Source organism: Aplidium turbinatum, chromosome 11, assembly GCF_918807975.1.
Source record: "Aplidium turbinatum chromosome 11, kaAplTurb1.1, whole genome shotgun sequence".
NCBI classification, from domain to species: domain Eukaryota; kingdom Metazoa; phylum Chordata; class Ascidiacea; order Aplousobranchia; family Polyclinidae; genus Aplidium; species Aplidium turbinatum.
This window is the reverse complement of record NC_137482.1, coordinates 13,202,678-13,223,902: the sequence shown is the minus strand read 5'-3', so window position 1 is coordinate 13,223,902 and position 21,225 is coordinate 13,202,678. Positions and strand designations below refer to the sequence as shown.

The following is a 21,225-nucleotide window of genomic DNA, read 5'->3' as shown; positions in this document are numbered from 1 at the left end:
TTCTTTCAATATGAAAATCAACTAGAATCACTCGACTGCACTTGCAGCAAACTTACCATTGTTCCTCACAATTTTGTATAAAAAAATTGCAGTAAGCGTATAGTCGTATGGTGTGCACATTGCATATGCGGTGCTTTTGACGCTTTAACCAGTGTTTAAAAGCATCGTCACATGCGTGTAAGCTACTGCTCCATATCCGCCTCTTATGTTGGTGGATGGGCATTGGGCATTCCTTGACCTGGTGATCGACGTCCTGAATGTTGGATTTGCAGTGTGAGCATTCGAGGCTGCTGAGAGTACCCCATCTATGTAATGTTTGGGCAGTGCGGGCGTGTTTGCTGATGATCCTGTTAGCTGTTACCCATTCCCATCTGTTTGTTGTGTGAACTCCTGGAAGAGCCGTTGATTGGTCAGTGATAACGTGGACTCCCCTTAACAAGTCTGCGTGCCAGGCCAGTGTTGGTTCCAATCATGTTGCGAATCGAAATTGTTGTAGATGGTAATTTTAGTATAGCCCCCTAGATCAGTGCTCTTCAACCTTTTTGTCAACACGGAACCCCTCATGTACTTTCGCGTTTGTTACGGAACCCCACTAAAAAAATTTACAAATTGCTTGGTCAGAAAATTAAATATTTCGTTATTACACTGTTACACTTCAAAAAATAATTAGACATTTCAAAACATAGACAGTTATTACAAAAGTTATAAAGTCAGACACTTAATGACTCTGTTGTTGTTGCTTATATATCTTTTATAATCTTCTTAAATCGTGGTTCAACGTTGCTTAATGCAATTCTCATACACATATCGCCACCCTTCAAGCAACTTCTGTTTTTGTTCTTAATTGTTGTTAAAGCAGAAAATGCTGTTTCACACAAATAGGTATTTGGAAATTGACACAATAGTTTCAATGCTTCCTTTGAAATTTCTGTCCCTTCGTACAGAAAAATCCAAAAATATTCCTTTCCGTTTTTTTCAAAGATTTCCTCCAAATGAATATCATTGCAGATATCCAGGAGTTCTTCATGTTGTTGGCAAGGGAAAACGAAAGGATTAACCACCCACTTTCGCAAACGGAAAATCTCAGATTCTTCTTCAGGAAAGTAGCGGTTGAAATTTTTCCTCAATAGCTTCAAATGCTCCAACACTAATTCCTTTATTTCAGCTGTATCTTCAACTTCGGAGTCCTCACTTAGAAATTCATTCAAAAACCAAAAAGGAGAATAATCATTTTTTGAAACTTTATTGGCCCAGCAGTCAATTTTTCTTTTAAAGCCATCAATTTGGTCAACTTGGGAAAATATATCTGATCTTTTCCCTTGAAGGCTGGTGTTGAGTGTGGACAACATATCGAATATTGAAGCCAGATATGCCAGTTTGCAAACCCATTCATGATCAAGAAAATTGGTAGCATATTCATGATTTTTTTCTGCAAGAAAAACTGATATTTCCTATCTTAATTTGAACACCCGAGCCAAAACTTTGCCACGAGATAGCCAACGCACCTCTGTATGCAGCAAAAGAGTGACATTATCTGACTCCATTTCTTCACATACTTTTTGAAAAACTCTTGCAGATTTGCCTTTACCACCACATTTTATGTAATTCACTGTTTTCACAATTATATCCAAAACCATTTCTAGTTCCGTTTTTCTCTGCTTGTCAGAACTAAGCGGTTTTACAGCCAGAGCTTCACGATGAATAATACAATGTTTTAATACACAATTTATAGCAACTGCCTTGACACAAACACCAACTCCTGAAAAGCGTCCAGTCACCACAGCTGCCCCGTCTGTAGTTAGAGAACAGCACTTTTCCCATGGTATTTATTTTTCTTTCAAGAATTCGTTGAGCTTACTAAATACTTGTTCAGCAGTTGTGCTCACATCCAAGTCTAGGCAACACAAATATTCGTCAACAATGCTGTATGAATCAATATCAGGAATTCTTATATACACAAGCAGTTGTGCTCTACTCCCAATATCAGTTAATTCATCCAGTTGCAGCCCATAACATGGAACATTTTTGATTTTATATAAAAGTTGTTCCAACAAATCTTCAGCCATATGAAATCCCCTTCTGCTTACAATGGTATCAGACAGAGGTATGCTTTGTAACTTGCGTTCAGTTTCCTTGTCAAGGAGCTCCTCTGCTACTATTTGCAACGCTGGTTTAATAACTTCTTCGGCTAAAGTAAATGGTTTCTTTGTTTTAAGAATATGATGTGACAGTCGATATGAAGTCAACAAGATATCTGGATTGGTTTTCACTGCTCCTAAGAATGACTCTTTTTGCTTGTGCACGCTTCTTTTCATATGTTTAAAAAATGAGATAGTCTTTGTCGCGTACGCAGAATGATTTGTTTGTAAGTGTCTTTGTAATTTAGCCGGGACCATGGCTGAATTAGAAAGTCTGTTACAGCAAATCAAACATTCGGGCTGAGGAGCTACATTCAAAAGTTGGTCATCCGGCAAAAAGAACCCGTATCTCAAATATGCGTCGTCCCATTTTCTAACCTTGACAATTGAATTACATTTGGTCTGCTTCGGCGGAGGTGTCTCTGTTACAACTGAACTACAAGGCTCATTTCCGCCCACACCTTCGCTGTTGCTATTCTTTGGCTTCATATAAGAAAATATGCTATTTTGTTTCATCTGGCTTGACTAAACAATAAAAATTTGGTTAAAAACTGTTTTTACTTTATTCTCACAAAGGATCAACAGCAGCTCAAGTCTCTACTCAGTCTGCTTGTACTTCTGTGATCTGTACACCGGCTACATCTACTATGACTGTGATGCAACAATAACGTTATTGTTAATAGAATAACAATGAACAACCAGTGACGCAACAATTATAGCAATGTTTTATTCGGTTGGTGACTGCAGTCAACCCCTTGTTTAACAAACTGGCCTACTTCAAGTGTGAATGCGGTGCAGTGATGTAAAAAATCGGAATGACGCATCAAAATGCTGAAGCAAGAAATCAATTTCCCTAAATAAAACGAGGAACCCTTGCGGAACCCTTAAAACTCACGGAACCCCACTGCATGTTCCGCGGAACCCTAGGGTTCCGCGGAACCCCTGTTGAAGAGCACTGTTGTAGGCTACAACCTGTTTGAATTGTTCAAAATGCTTGCAGCTGCACATCAGACATACGATGAAATTTCCATAGAACTTCAAACTAATCGATAACACAGGTCAACAAAAACATTTTGGCACAAAAGGTGAGAGTCATTTTAGAGCAGTGGTTCCCAATATTTTTGTTGTCGTGGACCTGCGGACCTCTACCTAAATTTTGCCTGAAACTCAATTAACATACTATTGACTATTTACTATTGTAATAATTATGCTACACAACTACTGTACTGTGTCATATTGCATTGCCGCTATGACTCCTGCGGCAAATATCAGGTTAAACAGTTGTTCAAATAAGAAAATGAATGAATTGTTCAAGAAATGTCAGCAGTATTTGAATATTAAGGTGACCCAAAGTGCCATGCCAAAACTTTTTCAACGTAAGCAAATTTAATGAGAGAAATGAAAGCAAAAAGATCGCATTTCGTTTCTTTTTTCTCCAAAATTCATCAAGGTAATCACGGACCCACAAATGCTTTCTTACGGACCCCCAAGGGGTCCGCGGACCTAAGGTTGGGAACCACTGGCCTACAATAATAACATTTTGGATGAGTTGGTACTTTTGAAAGAAAGCTACCCAGCAAACTTGTGCTTCAAACCAGAACTCATCACCCAGAATCTTTAGGCTACTCAAAAAAATCATTAATCGCAACTTTCGAAACACTTTTCCAAATATTTTGTTGTTTTGAGAGTTTTGAAAACGTAGTTTTAGCACACTGAAATTTGTAAAGAATTGCTTGTAATCCATGACTCAAACCGATTGAACAGCCATTACATTTTGTGCACCAAACCAGACGTTGCATTTGATGCTGTGATCCACGACTTTGCATTGTTGAAGGTTAGGACTCGAATGAATGCTTTGTTGAGCTATTTTCATTGCGTGCAACCTAATTGTGTGCTCACAAAATTTTCTCCATCTAGGCGTTAGAGTATTTCAGGGTCCCTGATTCCGAAAATGCGCTTAGTTTTTTCGAATTGGCTCTAGTTTTCGAGACATTGGACAATAAAAATATTTTTGAAATCGTTACTCAAAAGTTTTTAATTGGCACATTACTTATTTGCAGCCCTGCTTACCATTGTGATGTCATAATTTCACTTGTCTAGTTCAATTCGTTGATGTTGTACGAACCTTCAAAACGTAAGCAAGGGTTGAAATGAACTGTGATTAATGTAAGGGAGACATGAATATTCAATAAAAACAGTTGTGAATCAGTACCTCACAAGAAAAATAGCCTGAAAGTCATGTGTTTAACTGTTTATAAATGCAGCTTTATATTGAAAAGGTAGGCCTACTGAAATGGATACTTGTACAAATGACATTTTATTCTAAGCCTTTGCTAAGGCCAAGTCTTTGCTGCTAGAAGTTTTTTTTTATCTATAGCAGTGGTTCTTAACCAGGGTTCGATCGAACCCCGGGGGTTCGACGAAGTTGTTTCAGGGATCCGGCGACAACGTATTCTGAAACATTAACACACGGCCTACTGAATCAGCGAATCTTTTTGGAAAATATTGTCCCGCCGAAACTTGATAGCGGCTTACGTAATGGTAATTTAGTGCCAACAAATGGAAAGTTATCCTCTTATTACAAAAGTTGCCTTTGCAGTTCTCATGCCATTCGTAACCACTTATTTATGGGAGCATGCGTTTTCTATTCTGGTGGATGTTAAACTAAAAAAACGAAACCGGCTTGCATGCGAAAATGACATGAGAATTGCTGTTTCCGAGACAAAGCCTCGAATCTCACTATTGTATTGGTCTCAGAAAAACAACAACAGAAGTCTCATTGATACAGCGATGTATTACTATTAAATGTGGCAGATTTTTATTTTTCTGACTCATCGAAAATTCAACGAAAGCTTGCAGATTAGCGCAAGTGTTCGGCAGGTTAGTAAAGGTTAAGAACCACTGATCTACCGGCTAATAAATGGTATAAACTAATAAAATATGCCTTTGACGAGTAGGATGCTGTCCTCTATTGTCTATACGGCTGCATTGACACTGTCTGCTTTGTAAAGCGTTGAGGAGCAATGCATTCTGCGATGGATACAGCGCTATATAAAAACAAGCATTATTATTATTACTTTGACATGAAACTGGTTGATCAAGATAAGTCCTGGGTTCCACCTAAAGTATGCAAACATTGCACTCAAACCCGTTTCTGGGCTCAAGGCTAAGAAGAAGTTCAAAGTGCCATGGCGTAAAGAGAGCCGTGAAATCACCTTATTGATACTTCTGTACGGTGAACATGTTCGAATGAAGTCGTCACAAAGAAAGTTGGAACATCATGTTTACATGGAGTGTGCAAGGCAGCCATTGCATGGACGTTGCCATTTATGTTTTTTCTTTGCCCTCTCTTGTTTCAAGTGGGGATTTGCTGGAAACAACAGTAAAACGTGAATGACCGAGAGTAACTTCAATACCTTCAGCAATGTTTTGACCCACCGTACTGCAGCTGAACACCGAGGGCATTACGGCCAGCAAGCTCAGCATCATCGAGTATCTGGCCACAAAACATCAGGCCCTCGTCATTCTCCTCCAGGAGACCCACTGCACATCTATAGATAAGTTGGTATTACCCAACTTCACACTCGCAGGCGCAACCATCAGCAGGAAACACGGCCTCGCCACGTTTGTCCATGAGCAACTGAGCTGGACGCCAATAGACCAGTCCAGTGCCCAATTGGAGATAGAGTGGCTATGCATAGACATATCAGGCTATCACATCATCAATGTCTATAAGCCACCACCCTCACGCTTAACACCAACAGCCATCCCAGTGTTCCCCCAACCCAGCCTCTATGCTGGTGATTTTAATTGCCACCACGTTGACTGGGGCTACAACACCACCAACATCGACGGAGAAAGCCTGGCCTCACGGTCAGTCAATAATAACCTCACCCTACTGCACGATCCCAAGGGTGCAGCGAGCTTCTTCTCCGGACGCTGGAACACTGGTACAAATCCCGATCTGGCTTTCGCAAGTGATGACTCCGATAATTGCCAACCGGACAGACGTGTGCTAGAGAAGTTCCCCAGGTCCCAACATTGACCTTCGATTATCACGGCTCCAACGCTCATAATGCCTGTCCCGAGCAAGCCTGTTAAGCGATGAAACTTCAGAATGGCTAACTGGGAGTACTATAGCCTCCTCACAAATGAAGCCACACAGTATCTCCCATCCCCTCACACCAACAACGTGGAAAAAGCCTACCAGGACTTTTGTGATGCAATAACATCAGCGGCAAAAAATCCATCCCCCGCGGCCGACGAAAGACCTACATACCGTGCTGGGATAAGGAGTGCGAAAGCCTCTACTCCGACTTCCTCCATGCCCCTCAGGGCAATGACACCAACAGCTCAGTCACAGCTCTGCTGGCAAGGCTAGACTCAAAGAGGAAGGAGCGCTGGACAGAAGCCGTTGAATCAATCGACTTCACGCACTCCAGCCGCATAGCATGGAGTACACTGAACAACCTAACTGGCAGATCACGTGCCTCTCGTCAACAATGTCCCGTTTCAGCAAATTCCATCGCCTCACAACTTGTGGAGAACGGGAAATACAAATCGAGAGACCGTGAATCAGATAGATTCGTCTTGCAAGAAATGACGGACCTTTGGAGGGTAACAACCCCAGACGGGGACAACATCTCGGGTGAGTTCACCAGCACCTAAAGCCAGGTAAAGCCCCGGGCCCTGACCACCTTTGCCCGGAGCTGATACTCCATGCTGCTGCCTCCTTAAAGTCTTGGTTAAAAGACTTCCTTTCCTGCTGTTTGCGCCACCTGAGAATTCCCAGAATCTGGAGAAGAGCCCTTGTGGTTGCAGTTCCTAAGCCGAATAAGCCCCCAGGGGACCCGAAGAGCTACCGCCCAATCTCACTGCTCTGCATCCCCTTCAAGATCCTCGAGAGACTCATCTACGCCCGTGTCGAACCAATAATAGATCCGCAGCTCCCCCGTGAACAATCTGGTTTCCGACACGGACGATCAACCGTAGATCAGGTCACACTTATGACCCAAGACATTGAGGACAGCTTCTCGGCTAAGAAGAAGGCTGGCGCCGTGTTTGTTGATCTCACGGCTGCCTATGATACCGTATGGCATAGCGGCCTTACCTGCAAGTTACTCCGTCTGCTCCCTGACAGACACATGGTCCATATGATGATGGAACTTGTGCAAAACCGCAGTTTTACCCTCACAACCGGTAGCGGTCGTCAAAGCAGACTACGTCGACTTAAAAACGGCGTCCCACAGGGCTCAGTCTTGGCTCCTCTCCTGTTCAACATATACACCTACGACTTGCCCCCCACCATCTCCAGGAAATAAGCTTACGCAGATGACCTGGCACTCCTGCACTCAGCAGGAAACTAGCAGTCAGTGGAGAGGAACCTCAGCCAAGACATGCAAACACTATCAGCATACCTCCAGAAATGGAAGCTAAAGCTCAGCAAGTCAAAGACAGTGTCGGCGGCCTTCCACCTTAACAATCGGGAGGCACAGCGTGAGATAAACATCAACATTGATGGGGAACGCCTGCCCTACTGTGCCGAACCTACATACCTCGGCATAACCCTGGACAGGTCACTCACGTACCGCCGGCACTTGAAGTCACTGCGCAAAAAACTATCTACACGCGTCGCACTTTTGAGGCGATTGGCGGGTTCTGGCTGGGGAGCTGGTGCTAAAACTCTTCGTACAGCTACCCTAGCCCTTGTTCATTCCACCGCTGAGTACTGCGCGCCGGTCTGGTGTCGTAGTTCTCACACCCACCAGATTGATACCGCCATCAACGACGCACTGCGTACTGTGATTGGATGCCTGCGTCCCACTCCAACGGACTGCCTACCCATCCTAGCAGGCATCCAACCCGCTGAGCTACGTCGTAAAGGAGCCACGATTTCTCTCGCTCGCCGCGCTTTGGACCCCGACCATCTCCTCCATGCAGCATTTAAGAGACCACCACCTATAAAGCAGCGGCTGAAATCAAAACGACCCTTTGTGCCTGCCGCACAACAACTACTTAAGAACGCAGAAGAACTTGGTTTAAGTGCGGCACACTGGACGAACCATATGTGGAACACGGAGTGGCAAAATCACACCTCCACGCTCCGTGACTTCATACCCGACGCCGATCCCCGTCCACCAGGGATGTCCCTCGCAAGGCTTGCGTGGGTCAGGCTAAACCGCCTGCGAACTGGCGTAGGCCGCTTTCGTTCGGACATGCACAAGTGGGGCCTGGCTCCTTCATCAGAATACGAGTGTGGTGCCACTGAACAGACCGCAGACCATGTCATCCACCACTGCCTAATCCACCGGCCTCCACACGGTGCGCATAGTCTGAGGGTCCTGGACGACGAGACTGCTGAGTGGCTGAAGATTTCCTGCCCTCCAATCTAGCCTGGAAAGATCGCTCATACGCCATCATCATCAGCAATGTTTTGGAGCAAGGTCAAGGTTTTTTCTCAAAACCTCTTCCACCACCTACTGTAGTTAGAGATTCAGTAATCAAAAGTGGCAGCTGGAATCTTGGCTCCTCATCTCGGTCAACGTAGCATTCTTGACTCCGAGGCCAAGATTACGTTCTTCCGTAACAAGGATAAAATTCTAAGCAGCTACATTACTGAAGAACATAACTTTATATTTTGTTATTACATAAATAGCCTTCATACCTTGATTGGGTGTTGCTCAGTAAGGTTACCACCATAACGAAGAGTTGCGTTTGTTCATCGATAACTGAGCTTTGTTTATTTGTCTAGTTTGTTAAGCAAAACAATGTATGCATTTTGTTTGTAGGCTACTTAGTAGCTTAGTTAGTAAGTCTGGTACTGTTGAAGTCAACAAATATCATAACGCAAAACACAAGTTATATATTCTACATCTTGTATCCTCAGGCTTGCTTCACGTCGTATTTTGATTGTTACTAGGCCAGTATAAACGTTAAATAGCTGTTTGTTTGGGTTGTAATCAACGTGATTGGTTCCAAATAGCGTTTATACAACTCAGAAATGTGCCTGGGAATCTGGGATTACTTTCAGTTTAGTCTATGTAATAAACGACACGACGTTAAATCTATAGGGGCTTAAAATTGCGAAAAAAATGTTTTTGCTGTATCTCAAAAACTAGAGCCAATTTGGAAAAAAAAGTGCATTTTCGGAATCAGGGGCCTCGAAGTACCCTAAAATGACTCTAACATGTCGTGCCTTTTAAAAAAAAATTTTTTGTTGGCCTGTGTAATGTGTTTGAGTTTCTTGATACATTTGTTGCTACGTAGACTATCAACAGCTAGCGAAGCTTTTCCAACATAGCCTGCAATAGAATAAATTTTGTTTGTATGATTGAGCGCCGTGAAACGGTTTTGTAGGAGCGTTCCGTTCCCAGAAAATCTTTTTCTTTTCAATTCATACTTCCTACAACAAATTTAGCTTGCGATTAGCCTACTCTTTCCAGCTTTCTCTAATTTTGTTTACAATTACATTTTCCTGTAATTTCATTAAATTTTTCAGCTGATTGACCATTGAACAGTCCTTTTGCTGTATGAATGAGTTGGTAGAGTGAATCTCGTTTACGACTTAATTCCACATAATGGCATAGATTTTAAACTGTAGGCTGTAAGTAGGCTGCTTAAATAATGGAACAGCTTTCATTAGAATTTCCTATGTGGCTGGTTACGATTGAAAATGACACAAGCTTAGCCTACATTCGATCAATTACTCCAAAATTGATATGACATCTGAACAACACTGTAGGCTACATCAGGGTTATAGACGGGTCAATATAAGGTTTGACCCCAAAAAATTTATACAAAAGGTTTTTTTGTTCTAAGTGTATGATTAGGTTGTACTATACCCCAGAAAAAAAGTCTACAAAAATCTGACCCCGGGAAAGTGGTCAATTTACATAATTTGAAAATGGTAACCCCCCAAATTTTTCAATGTACACAAATTTTTTTTTAGTTCAATTAACACACTATAAATGTATTAAATACATATAAACATGGTATCTATGCACCAAATGAACATATCAGAAACCGTCTGAGATGTCATTATGAAGTCATGGAAGACATAGGCGTCGATTTTTTAACATTTAACAAAAAATCTGAGGGGGCAAGATGATAAAAAGTATGAAATATGTACCCAAATTTAAACAGTTCCATAAAATTACACTGTCAAAGCTACAAAAAAGAACAGAAAAGCAGGGTTGCTGCCCCCCCAAACAATTTCTACTGGGGGCGCGCTCCCCTGCCTCCCAGGAATCGACGCCTATGATGTAAGAGTGTATGCACTAAACGTCAGAGAATGTCAGAGATGAAGTACCATTTTTCAAGTTATGATTGTTACATACTAGTAGTCGTCACAATTATCATCGGTACTGTCTGTGTCGTCTTGATCCAATGGAAGGACATTGTTTGGGTTCCACAGGACACAAGTTGGCATTGTCCACAAGCAGAGGTACACGAAAATCCGTACCTCCTACATGTACATCGCCGTGTTGTGCAAGCGATCGTGCAATTATAATGCACAATCTTTAACAGATTGTGAGGTGCAGGGTTTTTCGGAGTCATTACTGGTGCGAATTGTTTGTCCTTAATCTTCCAACCCCAGCCAGTAGGGTCCAAATTGCTTTCTAGTCCTAACCATATCATTATTTGATAGTAAGCAAGCAGGAAATGGAATATTGTAGAAGATGCAGTTGGTGGGAGTCGGGCTGGCGCAACAAAGGATGACACTGAAACTACTTTCTTTTTCAACACAGAATGTCGCAAAGATGCCAGCGATTCGCTTTGCTTTCCAGCATAGAGTAGAACCATTAACTGTAGCCATACTCTTCAATTGCATCCACCTTCTGGCCAGGTTGTGTAAATGCAAGTGCCAAGGATTCTAGCTCCTTGTCGCCTTTGGTGGCTTTCTGAAAGAGTGTTCTCTTCCCTATTCCGAAGATTCGTGAGGTGGTATCGCATCCTGTAAACGCATGGATGAAGAGTAACTGAGAATATAGCTGTTGTCCGAGACATTCCTTTAGGGTATTAATATTGTACACCCTCTGATCTTTTGACCTCTTGTCCAAACGAAAATACATTGTCTTCTTCCGACTGTCCATATGATAGAGGAGAAAAATCAAGAGATCTGTGTCTTCTCCAACCAGGGTTGTAGTGTGGTATTCAGAAGCTGCAATAGTTGCCTGAACAATATCATAGTCGGCATCTCCTTCAGCGTTTATAACTGTGGAGCCTTTCTCTCGCAGTTTGTTGCTTATCATATTGATCAGCCCTTGCTTATTGCAGCCCTGTGACAGGAATTCCTCCTTGTTTCCAATGAAGACTGTTGCTGGAGTGAAGCTCACTTTTGAATGATTTTTCTGCTGATGGCGTTGGTGGGTGCAGTCCTTCACTGATGGTTGATCACGATATCCGTCGAAAACGACTGTCGCCATCCCGTAATTGCGTAGGGTAAAGTCGACATAGCCATCCGCAATGGCGCCGTATGTGCTGCCCTTCGTCCATTGTACGCGATACATGAGGGAACCACCATCAAGGACATACTTCTCGGTCTGTGGTACTTCGTTGGTAACAGCCTCATCAGATAGGCTCCTTGCGTACTCATTGATTGCTTTAGCAAGCTGTGTTTTCTCTGGCTTCCTCATAATGTTGCTTGTCTCAAACAGGGCAGGTGGGAATGGGCTCAGTTCGTATTCTAGAACCTCCTCTAGAGAAAAGTCACCTGCATTCGATATGACCAAAAGTCCCTGAAAAAGTAGGGCGGGATTGATGGGTCTATCTTGGGAAACTTTGATGCAACATGAATCACGTAAAGTTTTCACTTTGTCCTTCCGTTTACTTGCATATGTAAAAACTGGCTGACCCTCCATTTTTTTTAAAGATTTTCCTCCCGACTGTTCGATAGTCATCAACATTTACGCCATCTTTCGCAATCACTCCATTGATGATGTTCCTCAGCGTTGGATCCGCACAAAATGGACTGAATGATTGGAGCTTTTCTTTGATTTTCGCGAGGTCGCCCTGATCTCTCTTCATCCTTACCCCACTCATTTCCTTATGCTGTGCACTCGTTGTAAATGCTACGCCTGTTGAAGTCCTCCATCGCATGATTTTACTCTGAACAAGCTGGTGAGGATAACACCCACAAGGCTTGCTGCTCCTCGCTCATTCCACTACCCCTTGTCAAGCCACCGGTTGTCTTTAGCGATCTCATCAATGTCTATTCAATTACAAGGTCCGAACCAAGGCCAGCCCAGACTTTGTCGGTTCGCCTGATGACATGTAATCCATCCTGAAATTTCTTGAAGTCAGCAGGGTCCTTCATTTTGAGGTTTTGCATATTTTGCAAGTACAAGTATGCAGATTTCAAGTAGTTGTGGTGCCCCGCAGCAGCACATATTGGTAAGCACTCGGCAACAGCACTAAGATGTCTATCCCAGGAACCAATTCGATCTGCCATCAGCAGCATTCGTGTACATTTGACCATGTTCATGTAAGAAATCCAAAGCTTACGTGTCCTGGATTTATCAGACAAGCCAAGTTTCTTCTTGTCAAGTGCTTGCAGAAGTTTAGCATTTGTCTCCGAAGTAGCTACTGTTTCCAATGTGGTCTTTCCTTCTATCAACAAGGTGTACATGTCCTTACACGACTTCACTGAACCAGCTAACTCGGGATCACTATCCATCATTTCAGAGACCAGCATCCCATTCAAGCATTTTTCTATCAAGAGGTGGCCCCGCAAAACTCTCTGCACAACTTTGCCACCCATCATATGCTTTACTGCATTGTCCCCATAAACAGTTTCGAGAATGTCCATCAGACCTGACCCTTGTGGACAATGCCAACTTGTGTCCTGTGAAAACCCAAACAATGTCCTTCCATTGGATCAAGACGACACAGACAGTACCGATGATAATTGTGATGACTACCAAGGCCTATGAGAGGGGGTACGGAGGGTACGGCGTACCCTTGAGGGCCCAGGGCTGTGGTTGTTGGGGGCCCGAAATTGTAATTTTATAGTTTACGCGCAACATTTTTTGGTTAAAACCATCCTAAACAACTAAATTCAAGCATAAAAGTTGTTATTCGTTAGTCCTTGGGGGGCCCGTAATTTAGCAAAAAGGCCCAAAGTGGTGAATGTTGGTTATTCTCCTGTCCGGGGGGCATAGTGTAGCAAAAGTAGGGTTGAGAAAAACCCGGGCTTTTTTAAAAAGTCCTTGTGGTTTTAGGCTTTTTTGTTTTTTAAAAACTATTTGAAAATAGTAGTTTTAAGCTTATTCCACTTCAAAATGAATTTCGGAGTTGGAGCATGAGCCGGAGTTAATACTTTCGGAGGAAGAGCGAATCCGGAGTCAAAAAAAGTGACTTCGTTCACCTTTGCTAGGCATGTGGTGAATACAAAAGTTAATGCAGAAAGGTTATTGGTCAGATGATTAATTTGATTATGTTTTAACAAGATGTTATGTTTGAGCCTTGGTACAGAGCTTGACTTGTTGTACCAGATACATATAACACTCAGTAACGTTAACAGATTTAACATATTTTATTAAACACATAGAAAAAAACAAGAAAAACTACTAAATCTAACGTTTTTGACACGACGTAGTGTCATCAGGAATAATTATAGACTACATCATGGCCACCTAAAGATACGGCCTTATTTTTTCACATTTTGCAGAAATTTCCAGGTTTTTCTAACTTTGGGCGAACGTTTAAATAAATTTTTCTAAAAATTAGATTTTTACGCTTTCTTTATTCTTTTCCCCAGATGACAAAATAGGTTTTAACATCCTCACATGTTGAAAAACAAAGAAAATTTGATTTTGTAGATTTTAGTCAGACTGTGAATTTTCAATAACAGTCTGATTTTGCGTTTTTCAACTTACTTTTTCTCATTTGCTACTGCTTCCCCAAGGCAACAAAAAAGTTTTTTGTCAATAGGAAACCGCAAAAAGTAAAAACATCTCAAAAAATGTCAGTTAAGCACTAGCAGTAACTGTAATCAAAATTTGCAAAATGTGACAAATCAGGCCGCATCTCCAGGTGGCCATGACTACATTTAAGAGAAATATGTCCAATTCTGCAATAAAGTGCTGTATGGTGTGCAATACGCCTAAGCAAACATTACGCGTTTTACCCTAGACAAAGGGGTCCCGGAGTGAGAGGGGGCCCGGAATGACTCTTCGTACCCTTAGTGAAAATTTCTCTCAGAGGCTCTGATAACTACTAATATGTAACAATCATAACTTGAAAAATGGTACTTCATCTCTGACATTCTCTGTCGTTTAGTGCATATACTCTTCCATCATAGGCGTCGATTCCCGAGAGGCAGGGGGGCGCGCCCCCAGTAGAAATTGTTTGGGGGGCAGCCACCCTGCTTTTCTGTTCTTTTTTGTAGCTTTGACAGTGTAATTTTATGGAACTGTCCAAATTTGGGTACATATTTCACACTTTTTATCATCTTGCCCCCTCAGATGTTTTGTTAAATGTTAAAAAATCGACGCCTATGTCTTCCATGACTTCATAATGACATCACAGACGGTTTCTGATATGTTCATTTGGTGCATAGATACCATGTTTATATGTATTTAATACATTTATAGTGTGTTAATTGAACTAAAAAAATTTGTGTACATTGAAAAATTTGGGGGGTCACTATTTTCAAATTATGTAAATTGACCACTTTCCCGGGGTCAAATTTTTGTAGACTTTTTTTCTGGGGTATAGTACAACCTAATCATACACTTGGAACAAAAAAACGTTTTGTATAAATTTTTTTGGGGTTGCCCCCATATTTTTCATATATTGACCCGCCTATTACTCAACTAATGTTAACAAAGTTTCAGTTTGACAAGCTGAATATTTTTAGCGGTCCGATGAATAAAAGTTATTTCACACGCAACCACAAAAGTTAACTATCTAAACTATCTGTAGCCTACCAAACCACTTTCTTAGGTAAAATGTAATTCGACTTGGATTTCTGCGAAAGTGTTCGGGAGTCCGGCGGTTGAAGCCCCCTAGCAACTAGGATAATCACAGTAAAAATTGTTTCCTCCCAGTAGAAATCTGTAGAAGCCCGGAAACGTGGCAATGAAGTTATTCTTCTAAAAGCACAAGGTCCACCATCAATACCCAGAAGGTCCGGATTCGGACCACGGTCCGCCAGTTGAGTAGCCCTGCTGTACACTATGAACCAAACTAGATTTAAAGCAAGGCCATCCAAAAGCAGAAAATAAGCAGGAAGGGTTCATTTCCTTTAATCTTGGTTGAAACTTTTTACCTTTCCAAAATAGCAGCAGATTTTACGTATTTGAAGCAGTTGAGCATAGCCTGCTATGATACGACAACGATTTGTTCTTAATGAGAAACAAATGAAGTAGCATATACAGTACAATGATGGAAAACTACTTGAAACTATCCATTTCATTGAAAAGAATTGTTCATTTTTAAGTTGGTACATTTTGTTTAGTAGCAAAAAATAGGCCCCAGTCAAAAGTGAAAAAACGAAAAACGACTCGTTTTTCCTTTATAATGTTGTGCTAGGGGGAAAGTTTCCCGACTTCCTCCCCCCCTCTCGGAGTCCCTGACACTAACCTTGCAAGATAGTTTGTTTATTGCATTCGACTTTTGCATTACCTGAGCTCCTATGGCGCCGGGAACAACAAGAGGTTCTACGTTGAATGCAGCGATTCCAATAAAACAACCAACCAGAACTACCAGATACCAGGAAAAGTCGGCTAGGAAGGCAGAGAGCCAATAGTGTTTGAATTGGACGCCAGATACTCGTAACTGGCTTCGGATTTTCAGCTGAAAAGCATTGTTTAATTGAAAGAAACAGGGCGGAGAATTCCTGAAAAAAGCTACGTTGTAGTGATATGAGTTTGTAAAATAGATACTGTAAGCGTATCTTGATGTATGCATCCAACCTCTTTAACTTTGCAAGCATCCCAACCGCAAAACTGTGCGAAGAGGTCCCTTTTTAAAAAGATTAATATTTGTAAAAAGGTTACTCAGTATTGAGCTTTAGGAACTAAAAAGATAAGGTTCTTATTATGCTCAGCCAGGGATACCTGATACTCAGCCTTCGGCTTGGACTAGCAAACTGGACATCTTGATTTCTAAAGAATCAGATATGATGGTCAGGATTTGATTACAATACTCTCTCAAACCCTCGACGAGAGGAAGAAACTTAATGATGATGATGATGTTCAATCTTGTTGCATTCAACAAGCAATAGGATTCAGGGTTGTGGAGTCGAGCGAAAAATGTACGACTCCGATTCCTCGGTTTATAACTGACCGACTCCGACTGTGCCTTCAGTGTTGCAAGAAGTTTGAGGGTTGCTAGATATTTTTTAATTTTTGCTCCTTTTCATTTTTTTAAAATTTAATTTCACTTCAGTTGTGGTTAAAATTGAAACGGAAACTTTCACAAAATCTGACAAGCACTTCTATTTTCTGGTGAAGATTTGGAGCACAATACGGTGAACAAGAAATAATATTTAGAAAAAATATTGCAAACAAAATTTTGTTGTTCATCGTTTTGTATCAAGCCGGTCGGCCTTTTTTTAACGATTCCGATTTCGGACACGCCAAAATCCTTTCGACTACACAACCTTGATTAGGATTTCAAATGTGAAAAGTGACATTCATCGGATTAAAAGCATCCTAGCTTGAAATCTATTACGTCTTCAACCTTGACCTTGTATATTTAAAACTGTGAAAAGTCTTTCGTTGACCTAGAAAGAAGAAGCGAATGAAAATATAAATGACATTTGGAAATAGGTTAATTTGGCTTTTTGCATTTGATACTTAACTAATTGTAGATTCTTTTTTAATTCATTTTAAAGTAATTCATTCCGACGCAAAGTCGACAAAGCGATTATCTTGACGATGCCTTGAATTACATTTATATATGACAAGTTTCAGATGTAGGCTATAGGCCTACGACAGTATTCAACCACGTAGCTTAAACGTATGTGCTGTCTACTCTACCTTATAATAACATTTCTTAATCAGCAACCATTGTAGCATACCTGTATTTATCATGCTTATTGCTTTTGGATACTTAACCCTTAGAAAGTTGGGCTCCTGGAGTCTTGCTCAGTTTTTTTTTTTTGGGGGGGGGCCGTCGATTCTTCTTATGCTTTAGGAGTGATATCTCTGTTGTTTTTTTTAAGGCACGGTTTCCAAATTTGGGATTCACTTTGTAAAATTATTCACGCTGAGCACATCCGAAAATTAAAACTATGTGAATTTTAGAACTGCTCGTATACGTTGAAATGTTGAGGTGATTTATGACTTTTGGATTATTTTGCGATTGCGTGAGTTTACACATTATTTTTTGGTAGAGTAATGAAGAACATGCATTGCAATGTTGTGATAAAATTTTTTTTACATAATCTCAATTTGAATCTATATTTTTCATGCCAAATAATATAATAATGCAAAAAAACATATAATAATGCAAAGTAATATATAAATATAATATGAAATATTTTAGGGGCTGTGCTGAGAAATGCCTTAGCCTATATCTCTCAATTTATAACCTTTATTCGCTCAAAATTTCAGCTCTATAGAGGTGAATAAAAGTTAGGAAAAGTCAAGAAATCTCGTAGTCGCAGCCTCAGTGGTTTTAAAGATCTAACTGTTGATACAAAAAAGTTGAACTGACAGCCCCTCCCCAACCTTCAAAGGGTTAACAAATCATAGCCTAATAAAAGGAAAAATTTATAGTGTTTTGTCTCTCAAAATGCAGCTAAACATTTACCATACAGTTATTAGCTTAGTACTTTCAAATAAATAAATAACTTAATCCAGCTAACAAGCAAAATAAACCAAAAATATCAAAATTAACCAGTAGTAGCAACTTTAAGCGAGTCAAAAATTTTCATCATGCTTGAACAATGAACATGATTGCTACAAAGTAAAGACTCACTTCTTTTTCTCTAACTGGGAGGATGAGTGACAGGCTGGTGACCATCATAACAGTCAATGCAATGAATTGTGAGGGAGCGAATGTGTCATCAACGAATTTAGGTTGAATCGCTGTAATTATTCAAAGATTACAGTTACTATATTGATTATTACAATTGTTTAAATAACATTATCATTACGCTCAATCGGACTAGAGACTGCAAGTCCGTAATCCTACAAAGGCTTCAACACTACCCAACCTTTGCTTTTTTAATCCAAATGCTACCTAATTTTTTCAAGATCCTCCTCTCACCATCTCTCCACTTGTTACTTGCAATAAACAAAAACATGCTATTCGTTGTTAATCAAAAACAGTCTTTTTGGGCTCAATATTGCAGTATAAAGAACTGACTTCTTGCAGACCATCTTTTGTTGTATGTGATGATCGGTGGCGCTGTAGAGTTGATGGAGCCAAGAAATGACTGACTCATAATGTTGACTATGGTCGGTAGAGAGTGGACGGCAGATGTGTTATACAGAGCTTTGTACGAAAGCTGTTAAAAACAAGAGTCATTGAAATTAATTTTATACCTGGCTTACCCAAAAGTCATCAATTTTAGGAATTTTGCGAAAACACCTGTGTTGGATTGGCTGCGTGACGACGATCGAAAATACGTTGGTTTGCTGCAGCTGCAAAAAATGGCTGTATCTTGCCAAGACACTCAATGACATGTCAAAATATCGGGAAGATTTTGCCTCCGTGATTAAATATCTTTCCGATGCTTCTATCTGTCGGTTGTGTGGCACCTTTTTGTGGTATTCTTTTTACAAAGTCAACTTTAGCCCTGATTTTAAGATACAACAGCACAGTAGCCTATACGGTATTTTAAGAGCTCTGGAACAGCCTATTTTTTAAGCTAATTAGCTCAAGTCAAGTATTACAGTATATCACACTTAGACCATCACGGTTATGTATTTTTACCTTTTCTTCTTTAAAATCTTTAATATCTGCAGCCATGTAAGAGAATTGCTGACGCTCAACGTACAAGTTTGTGAGGTTGCTCTGTTCATTCTGCTGAACCGGACTGTTGCTCACAAACTTGTCTAAGGAACAACCTGGAATATAATGGTGAAGAGGAGTCAAGTTTTTAATAGACCTTTAGTAAAAACATCTTACCACTCAACCGATGAGGACAATTTCTATCTTAGTAATATAATAACAAGTATTAACTAGTAATACACCCAGAACTGTGTGAGCACCATCTTACTCTCCCCTCGATATCCACCAGTGGGTTCCCTATGTTTAGTGATAGATCTTCGAAATATGAAAAGAAAGCCTTAAGTTATGGCCGCAAACTTTTTCAATGTTGGGAAAACTTTACATTCATCATTTCAGCAAAGAGTAAACAACTCTCAGATTTTCTAGAAAAAATAGTAGGCCTAGGCCTAAACATGCCGACAATGCAGTAGCGGATCTGCAACAAAGTTGGGAAGAACCAGAGTTTCAACAAAGCAAAATTTAAAAGATAAATGGACATTGTCCGAAAAAGTAAAACTTGATGAGAGGTGTGGGGTGTTTGTTTTTGGTCGCATTTTTTGCGCAATAATGTTTTTTTACAAAGGTGCAGACTTTGTAGGTAACCATAGATCTCTATGTAACTAACCAAATTAAAATTGGATTTGTGTAGAAGGTTTGGCTTAAAATTTATGTTAGGCTACTATTTCTATAGACAATTTTATTCACGATGACAGAAGGATTTCAATAGTTTATTTCTTGAAAATTTGTAGACCTATAGCATAGTAATAATATACCGTAGTGTAGCCCTTCAACAAGCGAAAACTTTGAAAATCTATTTGATGTACCCTGACGTTCGTTTCATCTACAGTAGGCTATTTTCACGCCACATTGCATTTTATGGGCTAACATATCACCATCAACACTGAAATTTATCAATTTAATAGTTAAGGCTATTTGAGAGAACAGGGTTTACTTCGGAATATTTGCCAACGTTATCTTTTTATCTTTTTGTGAGACACAAAAAACTTTTTATTCCCTTAATTTTCTTTGAAAACTATGCATGCCCAATGTCGCTGGTCAGGTGAATAAAATGGGTTAAGCGAGCAAAACGAGCGAAAAAAATTGGCAAAATAAAAAAAATAACATATATTGAGTGTTACATGTAAAATTGCAAGCCGTAAAACGCTGCACGAATTATATAGACGCGTGGGCCCCTAGACAGAAGTGCCCCCCCAGCCAGAGGTTTGAGAAGCAGTAAATACGACTTTGCATGGTTTAAGCTATTAATTGTTATATATCGAGCTTGTGTAGTAGATTTTTGCTTTTTTAAAGAGTCAAACAACATTAAACAGACTAAAATGAGTGGGCTTTTAAACAACCGTAGGTCTCCAGGTCGGGAGACACTGGGGGCGGTTTATACGGCCCTGAATACATCGGTTAAACGCAAATTTTAAACGTAGATCTGATTAGGTAACAAATCATTGACAAACCAATCATTAGAAATCATTGGCTAATGTTAGAGCTAAGTGATTAAAAGTAACTTTTTGTCCGAAAATGTACAAAAAATTTATCAACACTTTTGCATAACCCTCCCTTGAAAGGCAAACTAACAATTATCTCTCTTTCTTCTTATACTCTAAAACCAAAATGACGTACGTTGTGCTTCCCGGTTTGTTCTTGGTTTCTCTGATAACTTCATTGGAATTTTGTTAAATTCACATACAACTTCACTTTCACTCATCGCCTACCATTCATCTGCAGCACAGACCGCTTCATCAGGTAGCTACTGTACTTTAACATGACAAAATTCTGCCACAGCGACTGAAACCTCAAACCAATCAACCAACCTGTTGAGTTTTTATAGAGGAATGGTTCGTAGAAGGAATTGGCACTCCCAGTGACTGATATAAAAGGTGGGTCAGCTTTGTTGTCGACAGTTAAAAGAAACTTTACAAACGCGACTCCTGCAACTGAAAACAAATTAAGGCAATCGAACTATGAGAACGCAAACGATTTTTAGAAATTACTTCAACGTTTAAAAAGTTTAAAAGAACTGAAATGATATTCTGAAAAGTTTTAATGTTTAGCCAAAACAATTCTACCGGTAGGCTACTCTATTCAAATGTAGATTAAACGATTTTAAAACAAAATTACATCACATATT

At 40.3% G+C, this 21,225-nt stretch overlaps 2 protein-coding genes across 2 annotated transcripts; both read right to left on the bottom strand.

Annotated features, from left to right (window-relative positions):
* Window positions 1–740: 740 nt before the first annotated feature.
* LOC145780226 (protein FAM200A-like) lies at window positions 741–1,349 on the bottom strand. Its single transcript, XM_082591929.1, has one exon. The coding sequence runs from the start codon at window positions 1,347–1,349 to the stop codon at window positions 741–743; it is 609 nt and encodes a 202-aa protein (XP_082448055.1).
* A 477-nt stretch (window positions 1,350–1,826) lies between these two features.
* Window positions 1,827–2,627, bottom strand: LOC145780225 (zinc finger BED domain-containing protein 5-like). The gene has a single exon (XM_082591928.1). The coding sequence runs from the start codon at window positions 2,625–2,627 to the stop codon at window positions 1,827–1,829; it is 801 nt and encodes a 266-aa protein (XP_082448054.1).
* Between the last annotated feature and the right edge of the window lie 18,598 nt (window positions 2,628–21,225).

Excerpts from the sequence above, each read along its gene's own strand:
- LOC145780225 (XM_082591928.1), bottom strand. The coding sequence starts at position 2,627 with ATGAAGCCAAAGAATAGCAACAGCGAAGGTGTGGGCGGAAATGAGCCT.
- LOC145780226 (XM_082591929.1), bottom strand. The coding sequence starts at position 1,349 with ATGTTGTCCACACTCAACACCAGCCTTCAAGGGAAAAGATCAGATATA.